We start from the raw sequence: 16,369 nt of genomic DNA on the forward strand, positions 1-16,369 counted from the left end.
TTGCTAGCAAACCACCAGAAACAAAGTGAGAGGCATGGAACACATTCCTTCTGCAATGCCCAGAAGGAACCAACCTTGCTGACACCTTGATCTTGGACTTGCAGCCTTCAGAACTCTAAGACAATGAATTTCTGTTGTTTAAGCTAACCAATTTGTGGTACCTTATTACAGCAGTACATACCACCCAACAAAGTATATAGCATATATGTATACGGCATATACCACCCAACAGACGTTCACCCTCCATCTCTCATCCAATGTCCTGTGGCTAAATACCATCCAGTTATTCTCCAAAATGTCTCCTAAATTCAGCTACTACTGTTTCCACTGCCTCTGTAGATATTTTGGGTAATTGGGTAATTATGTTAGAAGAAGATAGAAAACTTAATCCGCCAAATGGAGCCAGGACAGGCCGAAGCTGGTGTAAGAGAGAGGGTTTAGGATTCAAAGTGGTTATAGACATGGTGGGGCTAGCAAGCAGAGGGGGAGAGCGCACATAGCTGTGGGTAAGAAAAACACCAACTTAACTGGTTGGGAAATGCTGAGACCACAGAGCCTACGTCAAATGTCAAAGAGGTGGGGTTGGCTAGAGGCCAGGGCTCCCCTGGCTCTGTCCCCACAGTGACTTTGGGGCTGGGCTTTCTCCTGGGTTGCACACTGGGCGGTGAGTGGAGGTCTCAGGGGTACCTTTGCTACTGGGTCTCCCTCTGCCCGGATGCTGGTGCATATTCCTGAGGCTCCAGCTCCTTTTCCAACTGCCAACCAAACAGGCAGGTTTGCTGACAAGCATCCAGGTTCCAGTCCAAGGGGTGTGAACCAAGGCGGGCACTTGGCATCCCCCAGCACTAGCTCCAGCTCTGCCAGGAAACAGGAGGCTTCACTTTAGCTCCTGGAGTCGTATTCTACACTTTAGGATCAAGCAGTGAAGGACCTGGAATAGGACACTCCTTGGACCCTGAAAGGACTCTGAGAAGCCGTGCTTGTCCTTCTCTCTGTCCCCTGCTCTGCCCCTCACTCCCTGCCCATCGATTTCTCACTTTCATTCACTTCCTGCCCCCTTCCTCCTCCTGCTGCCCCCCCACCCCGTGCTCACTCTTCTCTCACCCCATTCATCCCCCGCGGCTATCACCTCCTTCCTCCATTCTTCATCCCCTCTTTGCATCCCTTCCTTCCCTCCTCCCCCTCCAACTTTTCCTTCTCCTTACCGCCCGCTCCCACCCTTCTCCTTCCCCCAATTTCTCGCTCTCCCTCCCTTGCTCTTCTCCTGATCGTTCCACCTTCCTCCTCACTTCCCTCTCCCCCCTCCTCTCCCTGAGCCCTACCACCTCCCCCCCAGCCCCGCCCATCAGTGTTTGCTTTGCTCCCGGATCCGGATCTGGATGAAGGGGTTGCCCTGCCCGTGCCCTGCCCTGCCCCACTTCTGGCAGCTGGGGTCTCCCTTCATGGCCGACGGCTCTGGGACTCAGACCCCAGGGAAAGGGGCCCTGCTCAGCATCCAGCTCCTGCGAGCCCGGTATGAAGGCCTTAGACGGCAACAGAAGGCCCAGGCCCACGTGGTGGTGCTCCCGAAAGGTAGGGCTGGGCAGGTGCTGGGGGCAGAAGGCAAGGGCACAAGGGCCTGGCTGTGGGCAGAATGGGCGGCTGAGCTGTAGGCAGCGCAGGGCCAGGGCTCTGCTGGCCTCCTGGTGGGGAAGAGCAGGGAGGCGGGCTGGCCAGAGGCAGAGTCAGAACAGGGAGGCCGGTGCAGGGCCGTTCCGCTGGGGCCTCAAGCAGGCAGCTGGCAGGAAGCGCGCCGTCCCTGGCCTCTGCTCTTAGGTTCTGATCTTGCGCAACTGGTCTGCCTGGTGAGCCGGGCTTGGCCCCTCTGCCAGGCCAGGTGGGGAGATGGGAGCTGTGCTTCCTGGTTGGGTCTCACCCAGGCACCTCTTGCGAACCAGAGAAACTGGTTCAGGGAGAGAGGACACGTGATGTTCCCGACAGCTTGGGCACGGGCCAGAGGAAACGCAGGGCTCAGGGACCCAGGAGGCACCCAGCCTCACCAAGCGAGCTCTGCACCCCCTCGAACAGCAGCTGGGGAGGGGCGCTGAGACACAGAAGCCCCGCCTCCAGGGGAGAAGCCTCCTCCCTTTGGGAACTCAGATTTATTCCAGGAGGAAGTTAGGAGCACAGGGTTCAGAAAGCAAGCGATTGTCAAATCCCAGCCCTTCATCCTCTAACCGAGAGGGCAAGTCAAGAGAGGTAGGAAGACCCCATGAAAGGTCAAGGCTGTGCTCTGGGAATTTCTGTGGCTGTTCATACAGTTCAGGACTCACTGAGCAGCCCACCCTGCTCTAGGCAAGTCTGGGAAGGAATCAGGGGCCAGAGGGTCCTCACTGTCTGGGACAGGAAGGGCACTGCCTTGGGCTAAAGGCACCCATCTCTCACAACTTGGGCTGTTGCCAATGAGTGGGGTCCATTTGAACTGAACTGGTACAGCCAAATAGCCCCCTCTCTCTGCAGGGCAGAAGCTGGCAGTTTCCTAAAGCCCTATTCCATCCTCAAGGGTATTAATTCATTCAGTTACTCAGCAAGCATTAATTAAACTCGTATCAAATGAAAGCAGATTTAACACACCTGTGGTTCAGAATCACACATCCATGTGATGGGTATGCCCCCAAAGACATCTCAAACTCAGCATGCCCCGTAGAATTCACCACCCCTGCCCATCCCTCCCCACTGCCCCTTTCTCCTGCATCCTATAACTCAAACCTCCCTCCTCCGTCGTCACCACATGATGAGTTACGTCATGGACATGAGTTACGTCATGGACATGAGTTACATCATGAGTTACAACAGGTTAATGCAAGGGGGAGTGCTCAGGCTCTGTTTCCCCAGGGAAGACTTCTCACCCGCAGGCTCAGTCAGAATCTTTCAGGGCATTTCTAGCAGTTTGCAAGTCCACATTCTTGCTCTAACTGTGAGAAGTAGTGTGCTGTCTGATGGAGTGTTCCTGTACTTGGTCTCTGGAGAAGGGCCTGAACCTGAGTGCCAGCTCTGCCACTGACTTGCTCTGTGCAGCTTTGAACAAGTCATGTAAATTACTCTGTGACTCAGCTTCCTCATCTTTCAGCTGGGAATAACTGTAGTCCCCAAAGTAGAGGGTTGCGGTGGGAACTAAATAAATTAACATGTATAAAGCTCCTTAGGGTTTTCTGTGCTCATTGGCTGAGGACCAGATCGTTATGTCACACGAGTCTGAGTTAGAAGCACACTTGAAGCACTTGGACTGGGCGTGAGGAATAAGGTGGTTCTCCAGGGAGAAATCAGAGTAAGATTACAAAAATGAGGTGACAGTGATGCTGGGGGATGGGGCAAAAAAGCAATTTTGCCTGCACGTTAGCAACAGGCTGGATGGTGGTACCATTCACTGAGATAGAGAATATAGGAGAAAAAGATTTCTGATTAGCAGGAGATGAATTTGTTTGTGAATATGCTGCATTTGAGGGAGTTGTCTGTAAAACTTCCAACCAGCCTGGATCTCAGGAGAGAAATGTGGGCTGGAGATATAGATTTGGGGTCATCAACATATTGGTAGTAGTTGAAGCCAAGGGCACGGATAAAATTGTGGAGGACCAATGTGTAAATTGATAAGAGGCTGGGATGACAAGTAGAGTTCTACAATACTCAAATATTGAAGGGACAAGCAGAGGAAAAGAAGTCAGGGAAGATAGCAGTCAAAATGGTAGCAGGTGAATATTAGCCCGAAAAAGGAAATTCACACATGCTGAATCTTGGATGAACCTACATGAACCCTGAGGATATTATGCTAAGTGAAATAAGCCAGTCACAAAAAGACAAGTGCTGTAATGATCTACTCATATGAGGTACCTGGAGTAGTCAAATTCACAGAGACAGAAAGTAGAATGGTGGTTGCCAGGGTGGGGGAGATGAAGAGTTGTTGTTTAATGGGTATAGTGTCAGTCTGGGAAAGATGAAAAAGTTCTGGAGATCGGTTGCACAACAATGTGAATGGACTTAACACTACTGAACTGTACACTTCAAAATGGCTAAGACGGTAAATGGTATGTTGTGTGTGTCTTACCACAGTTCATTTTTCTTAAATGATAGGAGAAAACCAGGAGATATTAATGCCATGAAGCCAAGCAAGTAGAGGGAATTTAGGGATCCTCTGTGTCCAGCATAGCAGAGACTCAGGAAGACAGAGTGGCCATTGACATTGGCTCCCACTAAAACTAGATTTCAGTGTCTTAAGACACTGGGTTGTATCTGGAAGGGCAGGTACTCTGGGAGCTGATTAATGGAAGGAAGCCCTCTGGAATTAGCTTTCTTCATCCTGTCTTAGTGTTATGGAATGTATTTAGGTTCTAGAAATGCAGTGGCAGGTGTTCTGGATTCCTAGCACTAGAGTTCAAGGGCTTCCTTCTGGCTTTATTCCTTCAACACCATCTCTCCACTCACACCATGTACTCTGTCACCTAGGGGCCTCCAGCAGGGACAAATGTCAGAATGCTCAAGGGAGCTTCACTGCATTTCAGAGGGAATTCCAGGCTGGCCACAGGTCTCCTTTCTATAGGAAAATGGCTTTCAGTCATTTCTCCAACCCTCAATGCCACCAAGAGTTGACAAGAAACTATCATGTTCCACAAGGTGGTAAAAAGATGTCCCTGAGAAGGAAGAAAGACATCGGTCTGCCTTCTCATCCCTGAAGCCAGTTCAGGGAAGCAGTAGGTGCTGCAAACATGTTCCCAGAACAGTGGCTATGGTTCAGAGAGATAAAGACCAGTCCTCCAAAAGGAGCTGCCTCAAAACACAGTTCCCCTTTCCTCTGCCTTGGGTGCTAAACCCATTATCAGAATCCCACAACACAAAACCCTGTAAGTTAAGAATAACCCTTTCCACTGGCCAGTGTATGTGAATCACACATGTGGGTGAACACATATTGTGCCCTTGGTCCCCGTTATTCTTTTAGTCTGAAATACGAGTTCCCTAGTTCTTCCTAGGGTTCACTCCCTCACTGCAGTCAAAAACTGAAGTCTCCTATTAAATTCTATCACACTCGAATGTTTTTTTCCATAGCATTGATTACCACCAGAAACTTTATTATAGTATGTTTATTTGCGTATTCTTTTCTACTCCACTAGACCACATCATGAAGAGGTAGATTTTGTCTCAGTGTTCATTACTGTATTCCCAAGACCTAGAATAAATAATGCCTGGCACATTGTAAGGGCCTAATAAATATTTGTTGAATAAATGAATAATTGTGCATGAATGTGTGTGTGTGTGTGTGTGTGTGTGTGTGTGTGTGTGTGTGTGTGTTAGAGAGAGATAATGCAGTGAATTGGGTACCTGGCCTCCTTGATGTATTTGGCATGGCCTTCCTTCAGCTTGAAAGCTCTGAGACCCCCAAAATGAGAGCCACCCATGTACTTTGCAGTGGTGACCCTGCTGGTGCCTTGCTTTCTCAGGAGGGAACATGCCTGCTCCTGCTGAGGCCATGGTCAGTGCTGTTTGGATTAACAAGGAGAGAAGGCATTCACTGTCCCTAGAAGAGGCGGCTCCTGAGGCAGAAGAGATGCTGGAGGAGGCTGACAGAGGCTGTCTCCAGGCCCCCAAGTCTCCATGGCACACGCACTTAGAGATGCACCGCTCAGTCCAAACCTTCCACCAGGAAACCAGTCATCAAGTAAAGCACAAGAACAAGTTCATGGGGTCTGAGCAAAGGCTCCCAGGCTTGTTTGAAGACACTCAGATGACTCAGCAAGGAAGCACGATCCCAGAGGCAGCCCAGCACGAATGTCAAGTGGGCAATACCCAAACAAAGGCAGTGGGATCTAGCTTAAACATTGGCACTCAGGGTCCTCCTTCCACAAAGAAGCCACACAGGTCTGGAAAACCAGCTCACTATCCATTTCCCCGGAGGAAAACTCCCAGGATCTCCCAGGCGGCCCGGAACCTGGGCTTATATGGCCCAGCCTGAAGCTTTCTACTCAAAGGTCTCAACCTTGAGGCCATCTATGGCCTCACCTAAGAACTTAGGAGGCAGAGGCACAGCTAGGGCCTCTACCTCGAGCAGAACTGGACTACATCAATCGTCGGGGCTGTGGGACATGAACTTTGCAGTGGGCACGTAGTCTTGTCCTTCAAAAAAAAAAAAGAGAGAGAGATTGCCCAGACCAGACTGCTCACAGCTCAGGACGAAAGAGTGCTGTCTGATCAGTGCAGCCTCATTCTGCTTATATAAGAAGACATTGCGATGGACATCGACTCAGTCCTTAGAACTAGAGAATTTTGAAACATAAAACAGAGACCCTAGCCAGTGGATGCCTTTGCAGTGCCCTAGAGTCGACAGGCATGGGCAATCTTGTTTTCAGTAACTTCTGAGGATTTCTCACATGTTCTGGAGAAGAGGGGCTCTGAGAATTTCCTTTTTCTGGTCGCTATGCCTGGAGCCCAGCTCACTTACAAGTCTCTACATTCATTGGTAGTGACCACACCATTTTAGCTTGAGCCTCCCAAAGTATGGTCACCCTGGGTAAAAAGGGTCAAAACAATGCCACCTACTGTTCTGTGTGTTTAAGTGTCTTTAGGAAGGGTTGGTCATCTCTCCCCTCTCATTGAGACTGCACATTCCAGTCTCATTATAGATTTATTTCCTTTCATCCTTCTCTCTCCGTCCTTTCCTTCCTTCCTTCTTTCTTCCCTCCCTCCCTTCCGTTTTTCCTATTTGCTCTCTTCTTCCCTTCTTCAATCTCTCTCTCTCTCTCTAAATTAAACACTGCCCATCATTGAAGATATATAGTAATAGAAGCCTGAGAGAAGAAGATAAAGAAATGTTCCTGCTTGGAAAGTATGTGTTCCTCAAAAATTGCTCCCTTTTCAGCCCAATTTGAATCATTCAGATCCTTCCTGGTATACTTTAAACCAAAGACAAAGTGAAGCAGGTATTACTTGGGTGGTGGGGAAGAAATTATCTTACCTGGTTAATGTTTAACTTTAATAAACACACCTAAAGTGACTTTTCCTCATGCCAGATTCTCTCTCTGTAAAGTTTTACCCACATCTTCCTTTTGTCCCCATGGTGATCCAGTCTTGCCCACTCACATGGAGAGATGTTACCTAGGAGTGTCATTTCCTGTCAAAATATGTATGTGCCTTCTCCTTGGGCCACCCTGAAATTCCCTCCAATTTGGGGATTCATTGTGATTCCTTTTGTGAATAATTAATAAGAGCCAGTTGTTAATTTTTTTTAATAGTCTAATGAAAAACAAGGAAATTTTCTGAAAAAACTTTTCCTTTGCTTTTGTTTTAAAGAGGCTTCCCACAAGTAACTCCTCTTTCTACAGTGTATCAATCAGGATAGGCTATGTTTTGCTGAGTAACAAACAACTCCCAAACCTCACACAGAAGCTTTTTTTTTTCCCACTCATGAAAATTCCACTGTGGATTTGGGCAAACTTCCAGGGCAGCTCTCCTACACTATTACTAACAATTCAAGCTGCTTCAATCTTGTGGCACCACCATATCAATACTGGTTTCCCTAATCACTGTAGCAGAAGAAAGTGTATTAAAAGTCACATACTGGCTCTCAAATCACCTTGCTTATGTTTCATTGTCCAAAGCAAGTAACACGGTCATATCTCCACTTCAAGGGTATGAGGAAGTGCATTCATTTCATGTGCCCTCAAGGAGAGAAGGAATGGAAATATGGATGAGCAGAACTAATGGCTAACACAGGTAGAGAGGGGCCAGGTCATAGTACAATATTAGATTTTATTTTGAATACAATAAGTAGTCACTAAGGGATTTACATATGAGACCAAAATGATTGGATTTGCAGTTTAACCAGATGACTCTGGTTGTTCTATGGAGAATGAGTGGATGGTCATGTTAAGAGGCAATGTCAGGGGAAATTACAGCCAGGGGAAGTTCAGTGGGAAAGATGTTGTTAGCTCAAGCAAGCGTGGGAGCAGAATGGTGCTTTGTGACCACCTAGAGGGGTGGGATAGGGAGGGTGGGAGGGAGGGAGACGCAAGAGGGAGGAGATATGGGGATATATGTATATGTATAGCTGATTCACTTTGTTATAAAACAGAAACTAACACACCATTGCAAAGCAATTATACTCCAATAAAGATGTTTAAAAAAAAAAAGAATGGGAACAGAAGAAGGGGAAAAAAGTAGATACATTTGATATACATATACTTTGGAGATAGAAACAATAGGATTTACTGAAGGAAAATTACAAGTTCAGTTTGAAGGATACTGAGTTTGAGGTGCTCAGAGACACACCAATAAAGATATCAAATAGGCAAGTGGATAAATGAGACTAGAGTTCTGGGCTAGACGTAAGAACTGAAGTGTCATGAGTATGTAGAGGTACTTAGAATGAGAAAGGATGGATTCACCTATGCAGAGAGTAGAGAGAAGACTGGGTCCAGAATGAGTCCTGAAAACTCCCAATTTACTTAGTTGAAAAATCTCTAAGGATTTTTCCAATCCTTACTCAGAAGAGGTGGGGTCAGGGAGGAGGAGACAGTGAGGGACACTGAAGAGGAGTGACCAGGAGAGAAGGGGAGCCCAGGATGTGGAGTCTCAGACCTCAGAGGCAAGAGACAGTGCAAGACTTTGCCCAGGTCACTCCCCTAACTGCAAACCTTCTACAAATCCCCATTTTCTAGAGTCCACATTCTTCTGTCTGGAGTTGCTTTTCCTGAAGCACTGGTTCAAGAGGCCAGAGTCCAAGAGGCAATGCCGGACATGGGAAAACTTTTCAGCCAAGGGCAGGCCAGTTCAAGTCAGAGCCAGCTGACAACTACCAAGGCTGAGGGTGTCTTTGCCCCAGAGGCATGGCCTTCTCCTGGGATGGGGTCATTCTCGTGCCTGGGGTGGAGCTGAGGATTAAGTGTTCCCTGTGGTAGAGCTTGAAGGGAGAGGGGCAAGAGGAAGGCTGGTTTTGAATCTTTCCACTCCCTTCCCACATGGCTGCTTCTGGCAGGAGCATTAGCCCAGAGCAATCTCTGTTTCTCAACCACACTCACATGCTTCTCCCAACCCATGGGTGGTCAAACCTGTGGGGCAAAGGGCTCAGATTATGTCTGGGCTGTCACGCCACCCACTCTGATTTTGTCTCCCCTGACAATCAGGACTGGAGCTAACCTTCTTTTCCCACACTCTCCCCAGGGTTGGCAGAAGAAGGTTTTCCTAAACTAGAGAATAACCAGATCACATTGTAAATCCTGCCTCTGGCAGCTTACCTTAGGGTCACCCAGCCTTCCAGCCCACAGTGAGGACTCGCCCACAGGGCTGCCGTCTTGCTGGGCTTGGAGATAGGTGCACCTGGGCTCCAATCTCAGCACTGACATCGGTAAACCTGACCTGAGCTGAGTTACTTAACTCTCAGAGCCACAGATTCCCCAGCTGTAAAATGAGGCGATAATAGCCCCTGGGGTGTGGGGCTGAGGAAGGGAGGATCCTTCTCATTAGCTGTCAATTCTTTTTTTTTTAATATTTATTTATTTGGCTGCACCGGGTCTTAGTTGTGGCACGCGGGACCTTTAATTGCGCATGTGGGCTCTTAGCTGCATCATGTGAATCTAGTCCCCTGACCAGGTTTGGAACCCAGGGCCTCCTGCGTTGGGAGCGAGGAGTCTTAACCATTGGACCACCAGGGAAGTCCCTGGCTGTCATTTCTAATCCATCCCCGCTAGGGGGCAGGCTCCCCTCATGCCAGCTCAGCCTGATTGCCTAACTTATCAGGTACTCCCCATCATTAAAGCTCTTTCATCCCAGTTCTTAAGACTTGAAATGACTCGAATTTAAAAGTGTCTCGCATATTCAAGTCAGATCCCACCAACCTCCCCACCCCCAAGCACAGCCTTGATTTATACCTTTAAGATTAGAGGGAGGGGCGTGGTCTTCTTGCTCACACACCCCTCCCCCTTCTGTGCGGCAGGCACACCTTTTTGGCTTTAGGCTAGAAGGACACAAGAGCTTGTATGGACTGGCTGTGGCGTAGTTTTGGTCTCTTTGGCCTTGACCGTTTACACCGACCTCGCTGAGGGTCTGCAGGCTCGGTGTGGACAGGCGGCGCCCCCCACGGGCTCCTGCAGACGAGAAACTCCACTGCAGTAGTTCCCTTTGCCTTGGGGGTCCCTTGTGAGAATGGTTATGCCTGGCTGTGCAGACAGCCGTCCCCCACAATTGCATCAGAGGTCCATCTCTCTTCGTCCGTAGCCACCGTCTCATCTGCCCTCTGCTGGCCCAACTTAGGTCTGTGGACAGGGACGGGGGTATTTTCTGCACCTATGTGCCGTGATTACCCTTAACACCTTATCTTCCTGGTGGTTCTATACTGACATTTTCCCACTGAGGTCTCTCCTCATCTCTTGGGGGCAAGCCTACTTGCCAAGCAATCATCCAAAGGGGGGATAATGTGTTGCCCCGCCCCCTTTCTTGCAAATACTACCAACTTAAAAAAAAACCTCTTTGACCTTCCTGCCTCTCCTTCTTGTGTTCACCTCGTGGATAGGGGAAGAGGGAACGGCCTCTATACAAATATTGAACGTCCTGTCAAAGATCAACAAAGTGGGACACTACTTAAAGTGGTAAGCACAGATTTTCATCACCAGCATACTACTGCAATAGGGAGCTGAAAACTTCCATTTGTACAGAGGTGACTGTGTGTTTTAAAGGGAGAATGGGGGAGTAGGGAGGGAGGCAAGTAGGGACTCAGAAGTCAGGGAGATGAAAATTACAGAAACTAGGAAAGGTGGGATTGGTCCATGTGAAACCCATCTGGGTTTGCTAACTGGTACCTATCAAAATTAGGTTCCTACCCTCCCACAGAGACTAGGAGACAGGGAGCCTATCTTCCTTCAGGTGTTGGCTGGAACAAAATAGTAAATTCTTTTGGCATTGTTGTGATTTCGCAGGCAGGCACTTTAAGGCGGGGCTTGGGTCATCCTGGGGATGCTGCCTTGACCTATTAGAAACCATGTTCATGTTGGCTCTAGTCTTCTAGGTTGAGGGCTAGTCAGAGAGAAAGGACTCAGAGGAGCCTAGCTAGAGTTTGGTCAAGGTGAGAATATCATTCCCAAGGGCAGCCTCCTGCCAGCCTCATATCCCTGAAGAAAAAGGGTCATGTCCATTCCGTCAAAATAGCATTTGTCTCCCAGCCATCTCCAGCTTCTCAAATGTGGGCGGACATCAGAATCACCTGGAGGGCTTGTTAAACCACTGATGGCTGATCCCCATCCCCTCAGCTTCCCACTCAGCAGTTGTGAAGGGGCGGGGCAAGAATTTGCATTTCTAACAGGGTCCCTGGTGATGCCGATGCTGCTGGTCTGGGGAACACACTTTGAGAACCACTGCTCTTGGGACTGTGGCTGACCTACAGACCCGGCAATTCTTAAAATGTGGGGTTCTTTGTGCCTTTGGTTTTCAGCTGTGGATTACTGACACCATTTGGGGGAAAAGAAGGATTCCATGGGCACCGCACCTCTCCTATTGTAGTAGCTATTCAATAATCTACAACCCCCGTCCCTACCTCACCTCCAAGCTGTACTAGACTGAGGGGGGCTGTAGGCAGAGACAGGAGACTATCACCATCCTCACTGTGTCTCAGCTAAGTGAGAGGGCTCTGCTTCTGCTTTTCAGTAGGAAATTAATCTTACAGTAGACCCGCAGGGGGAAGGGAGAATTCCCCTCCAGAAGCTGAGCTGTCGATTGGGTGCAAAGAAATACCAAAATCCCCAGCCACTTTTTAATCCAGAACTTCCCAGCATCTGGATTCCAGACAAATGCAGGAAATACGGCATCCTGCCCGAGGGTCCCTCCGGGCCCCTCCGTAAGCATTCAGGCTCCTCGGAAGGCGCCTCCAGCACTCCTGCTGCACCAGCTGACCCCAGTTTAAGCCACTGGCTAGGAAGAGGGCTTCTTCCATGGTCCCTTGCTCTCCAATAAATTAGGGCTTTGTTAGCACCTCTGTGTGTATATGGAGAGGGGCTCCGCCACCGTGGCCGATGGAGGAGGTTGGTGGAGGGAAGGGCGCTAAGAGTCTAGTTCCTCCCCTCCTTGGGGAGCTAGAGTCAAGTTCTGCCTCTGAATGTCACACCGATCCACCGTGTGACAAACAGTGCCTCACAGGGGCATTGCCTTGACCACTACCTAGGATGTCTGGTCTCTTTTTTGACCTTATATATTATTTTGAAAAAAAAATTTTTTTAACTTGGTTTTCTTGGGTTTTGAGAGAGGCATCTGAAAATTCTTTCGGCTTCTGGACAAATTAGAAATGTTTTCTGGTGGTACCCTCTAGGATTAGGTCCTTCCTGAGGGGATCCTTCTTCTTTGGGGTGACTGTCCTATTTAAGAACTCTGCATCTCAACTTGTGAGTGGGGTACCCCAGATTGAAGGCCAACAGTTCTAACACGGTTATGTAACTTGCTCAAGGTGACACAGCTAGCAAATTGCAAAAGGAGAAGCAAACTCAGGCAGCCACACTCCAGAGCCACACTCTAAACTCTTAACTCCTATTCAGTTAAACAAGGAAGCCATTAGTCAGAGCTGGCTCTAATGCCTGGTTGGCCTGCGGTAGCAAACCAAAATCTATGCCCATCAATGCCTCAAGGTTACAGAATGAAAGCTAAGGGCAACCAATCACAAGCAGCCAACTAGGCTTTAAGCTATAGCCAATTTCCTTACTTTGCTTTGGAGTCTTCCCTATAAAAGTCTCTCCCCAGCTCCTGTTGATGGAGTGTTCCTAACCATTTCCGGTTTGGTGCGGCTTGACTGGAATCGATTTTTGCTCAAATAAACGAAGGCACATTAAACATTTTAAGAGTTTATCTTTTAACACTACTATGTTAAACCACCTCCTTCTGACTCCTTCCCCTTCACTTATTTCTGTAAGCATCATAGCTGGGAAATCCCCTTCCAGTGCTGATGGTGAAACTGGTGCTTCCATCTGGAGGCCAGAGAGAACTGTTTGACTTTTGCTAAATACTCTTCCTAAAACTAACCTTTCCCCAGCCTTTGAGGCATTGGTTATCCCTACTCTGCAAAAAGAGCCCTTTAGGTCACTTCCTTATTGTTAAGAAAGACCCAGTTCACCACCTTCAATTTTTTCTGTCTGCATATAAATTCCTAAAGTCTTTTACCAGCTGCAATTGTGTTTGTCCCACAGCTAATGAATAATACGCTTCCTAGAAACAGTGTTCAAGGGACTGAACTTTTAATATTATGTCTTGGCCTTGGATCTGTGGCAATTACATTGTTTTCCCCTCAACTTCCATCCAGAAAGATGATACACCCACTATGTATTAGTAATCCTTTTGTCTCCCCTTTGTCTGTTCACTGATGAATCCACCCCCTGAATTCCCAAGTCCAGGACGATAATCAAGACTTGAGAGCATATCAACCCCTTTGTCCTGGCCGAGAAATATTGGGTTGGCCAAAAAGGTTCGTTTGGGTTTTTCTATAAGATGTTACAGAAAACCCAAACTTTTTTTGGCCAACCCAATAGATGCAGGAAAAAGCTGGTGGTGGCAAAACTGCATCTTCTGCCAACCCAAACTCCAAGTGTTTGTAAGATGAGCCTAAGCCAGCCCTCAGAATCAATATCAAGTCCAGATCCAGGTTAGCAAATCTCCCAGGGCAGGAGCTGCTCCCTTTCCTAAGAAATGCAGGTACTTTTGTGGTTGGCGGGTCCTGAGTGTCAACCAAAAAATAATAATAATAATAATAATAATAATAATAATAATAATAATAATGCAGGAGCCTGCAAATAAGAAAAGGGTTTATATGGGGTCTTAAGAATTGCAGTTTGGGAGACTGATTCGGGTAACCCCAAAAGAGTGTTCCAAGGTAGAGAAAGAGGCAGGGGCTTATAAAGGCCAAAAGCCACGAGGTTGTTAAAAGTTGCCTGGCAACACATGAAAAGATGCTCAACATGGCTAATTATTAGAAAAATGCAAATCTAAACTACAATGAGGTACCACTTCACACCGGTCAGAATGGCCATCATTTAAAAGTCTACATATAACAAATGCTGGAGAGGGTGTGGAGAAAACGGAACCCTCCTACACTGTTGGTGGGAATGTAAATTGGTGCAGCCACTATGGAAAACAGTATGGAGGTTCCTCAGAAAACTAAAAATAGAATTACCATATGATCCAGCAATCCCACTCCTGGGCATATATCTGGAGAAAACTATAATACGAAAAGATACATGCAATCCAATGTTCATAGCAGCAGTATTCACAATAGCCAAGACATGGAAACAACCTAAATGTCCATCGACAGGTGAATGGATAAAGATGTGGTACATATATACAATGGAATACTACTCAGCCATAAAAAAGAATGAAATAATGCCATTTGCAGCAACATGGATGGACTTAGAGATTATCGTACTAAGTGAAGAAAGAAAAAGACAAATACCATCTGATATCGCTTATGTGTGGAATCTAAAATATGACACAAATGAACCTATCTATGAAACAGAAACTCACAGACATAGAGAACAGATGTGTGGTTGCTAAGGGGTGTGGGTGTGGGTATGGGAGGGAAGGACTGGGAGTTTGGGATTAGCAGATGCAAACTATTACATATAGAATGGATAAACAACAAGGTCCTACTGTATAGCATAGGGAACTATATTCAATATCCTGTGATAAGCCATAATGGAAAAGAATATAAAAAATAATTTATACATATGTATAACAATCACTTTGCTGTACAGCAGAAACTTACACAACATTGTAAATCAACTATACATCCAAAAAAAAAAAAAGTTGCCTGGTGAGAATTGTGATTGACTCTGACACAAGTCAGAAAATATTTGTCCGTAAGGAATCACAAGTTGTTTTAGGGTAGGAGTCCTATACGTAGATAGACTGTCAGGAGTTATTTTAGGGTAAGGGTCTGATATGTACTCTGAGTTTCTGGCAGGTGTTTTGGATAACTTCATCAGGTCAAAAGGTCAGATTCCATACAGGCTGAGCCATGCAACAGTCACACACCTTTCATGGCCTCCCAGCTCCATTTTACAGAGCTCTCTTAGCAATACCGACCCCATTTTGATTTTCTTTTTGCATGAGAGAGCCCGACCTCACTCCCTCCCCAGCCATGGGTTCCTGCCCCTGCCTCAGACTCCACCTGCCAGATTCTCCAGAGCCTTGCTCTCCTCTAAAGGGGCTGCCCACATGTGTGGCCACACTCACAACCTGAGGTCTGAGGGAGATTGCCCACCAAATCCCAGGCTCCTCTCTGCTGACCCTTACCACAGCCTGGCAAGATCCATGGGAAGACCCCTGACCAGCCAACTGCCAAGGAGGTGCATGCCAAGGGCATGCCCAGTCCCCAAAGGGTGTGTGTACCAAGGAGCCTCAAGTGCCAAACCCCACTGAGTTGGACCTTCCATGAGCTGCGAGGCCCCTTTGGGCCCTCTAGCCTGAGGCTCATGCCAAGGTCGGCCCTGTTCTCCAAGACAGTCTTCTCAGCCCTGACTGCACAAGAGAATCATCAGGAAGCTTGGAGAACATTCCATTAAATTACAATCTCTGGAGTAGGGCCTGAGCATTGGTATTCTATATTTTGCTTTTTGATCAAGGCATAAAATATGAAAAGTATGGGAAGTGCACTAATCTTGTATTTATTTTCATGTATATATACGCTTATTTTCACAGATATAGATATACACACACTTATATAATGTAGACCGATATACATTTCCAGCATTCTAGAAAGTTCACTTTAGTCTCTTCCCAGTAATTACCACAATTTACTTTTTCTTAGCCCTACTTCTTTCCATTTTTTGCCATTGTGAATAAAGCTACTAACATTATTTTTACAGGTCCTTTGGTGGACATTTGTTTTCATTTCTTTGTTCATTTCCTGCTCTCTTTTTTTTTACATTTGCCTGTCTAGGTAGGTGGGCTTGTCTTGAGGATGACCTTGAAAGCTTCCTCTGGATATGTGAGGTCAGCTTTCAGACCCACTGCCTTAGGACCACTCAGACTGCAAATGGGAGGCACTAATTTGCTCAAGGGGTAGAGGCTTCTCAGAGGCTGAGCACAGCGGTGCCCATCAGAATCTTCATGGCCTTTCTCCTTTGGGTCCCACTGTTATTCTACCTGACTTTCCAAGGACAGGGAGCAGGGCCGGGGCACAGTCCTATGTAAGAGGCAGCCGATGCCTATTTGAATCTCACCAGCTCTGCGGGTGGAAAGATGAGGAATGATCTGGTCTCTCGGAAAAAGAAAGTTGACCAGAAGGGCCGTGGTTTCTCTTAACAACACGCAGGCACAACTGTATCCTCTTGTGGAGTAGAGTTACGGGGAAAGAGAAACCCTTGAACTTCCTCACTAG

At 47.4% G+C, this 16,369-nt stretch overlaps 1 protein-coding gene across 1 annotated transcript; it reads left to right on the forward strand.

Moving 5' to 3' along the window:
- Positions 1–1,379: 1,379 nt before the first annotated feature.
- Positions 1,380–5,980, forward strand: C9H9orf152 (chromosome 9 C9orf152 homolog). Its single transcript, XM_061201057.1, has 2 exons — positions 1,380–1,572; positions 5,469–5,980. The coding sequence occupies exons 1-2, from the start codon at positions 1,380–1,382 to the stop codon at positions 5,978–5,980; spliced, it is 705 nt and encodes a 234-aa protein (XP_061057040.1).
- The last annotated feature ends 10,389 nt before the right edge of the window (positions 5,981–16,369 follow it).

Source organism: Eubalaena glacialis, chromosome 9 (assembly GCF_028564815.1).
Source record: "Eubalaena glacialis isolate mEubGla1 chromosome 9, mEubGla1.1.hap2.+ XY, whole genome shotgun sequence".
In the NCBI taxonomy this organism is placed as follows: Eukaryota; Metazoa; Chordata; class Mammalia; order Artiodactyla; family Balaenidae; genus Eubalaena; species Eubalaena glacialis.

Bases quoted from the DNA above. Each gene is read 5' to 3' on its own strand.
- C9H9orf152 (XM_061201057.1), top strand. From the start codon at position 1,380: ATGAAGGGGTTGCCCTGCCCGTGCCCTGCCCTGCCCCACTTCTGGCAG. The intron at 1,573-5,468 runs GTAGGGCTGGGC...TTGCTTTCTCAG, and splicing joins CGTGGTGGTGCTCCCGAAAG to GAGGGAACATGCCTGCTCCT.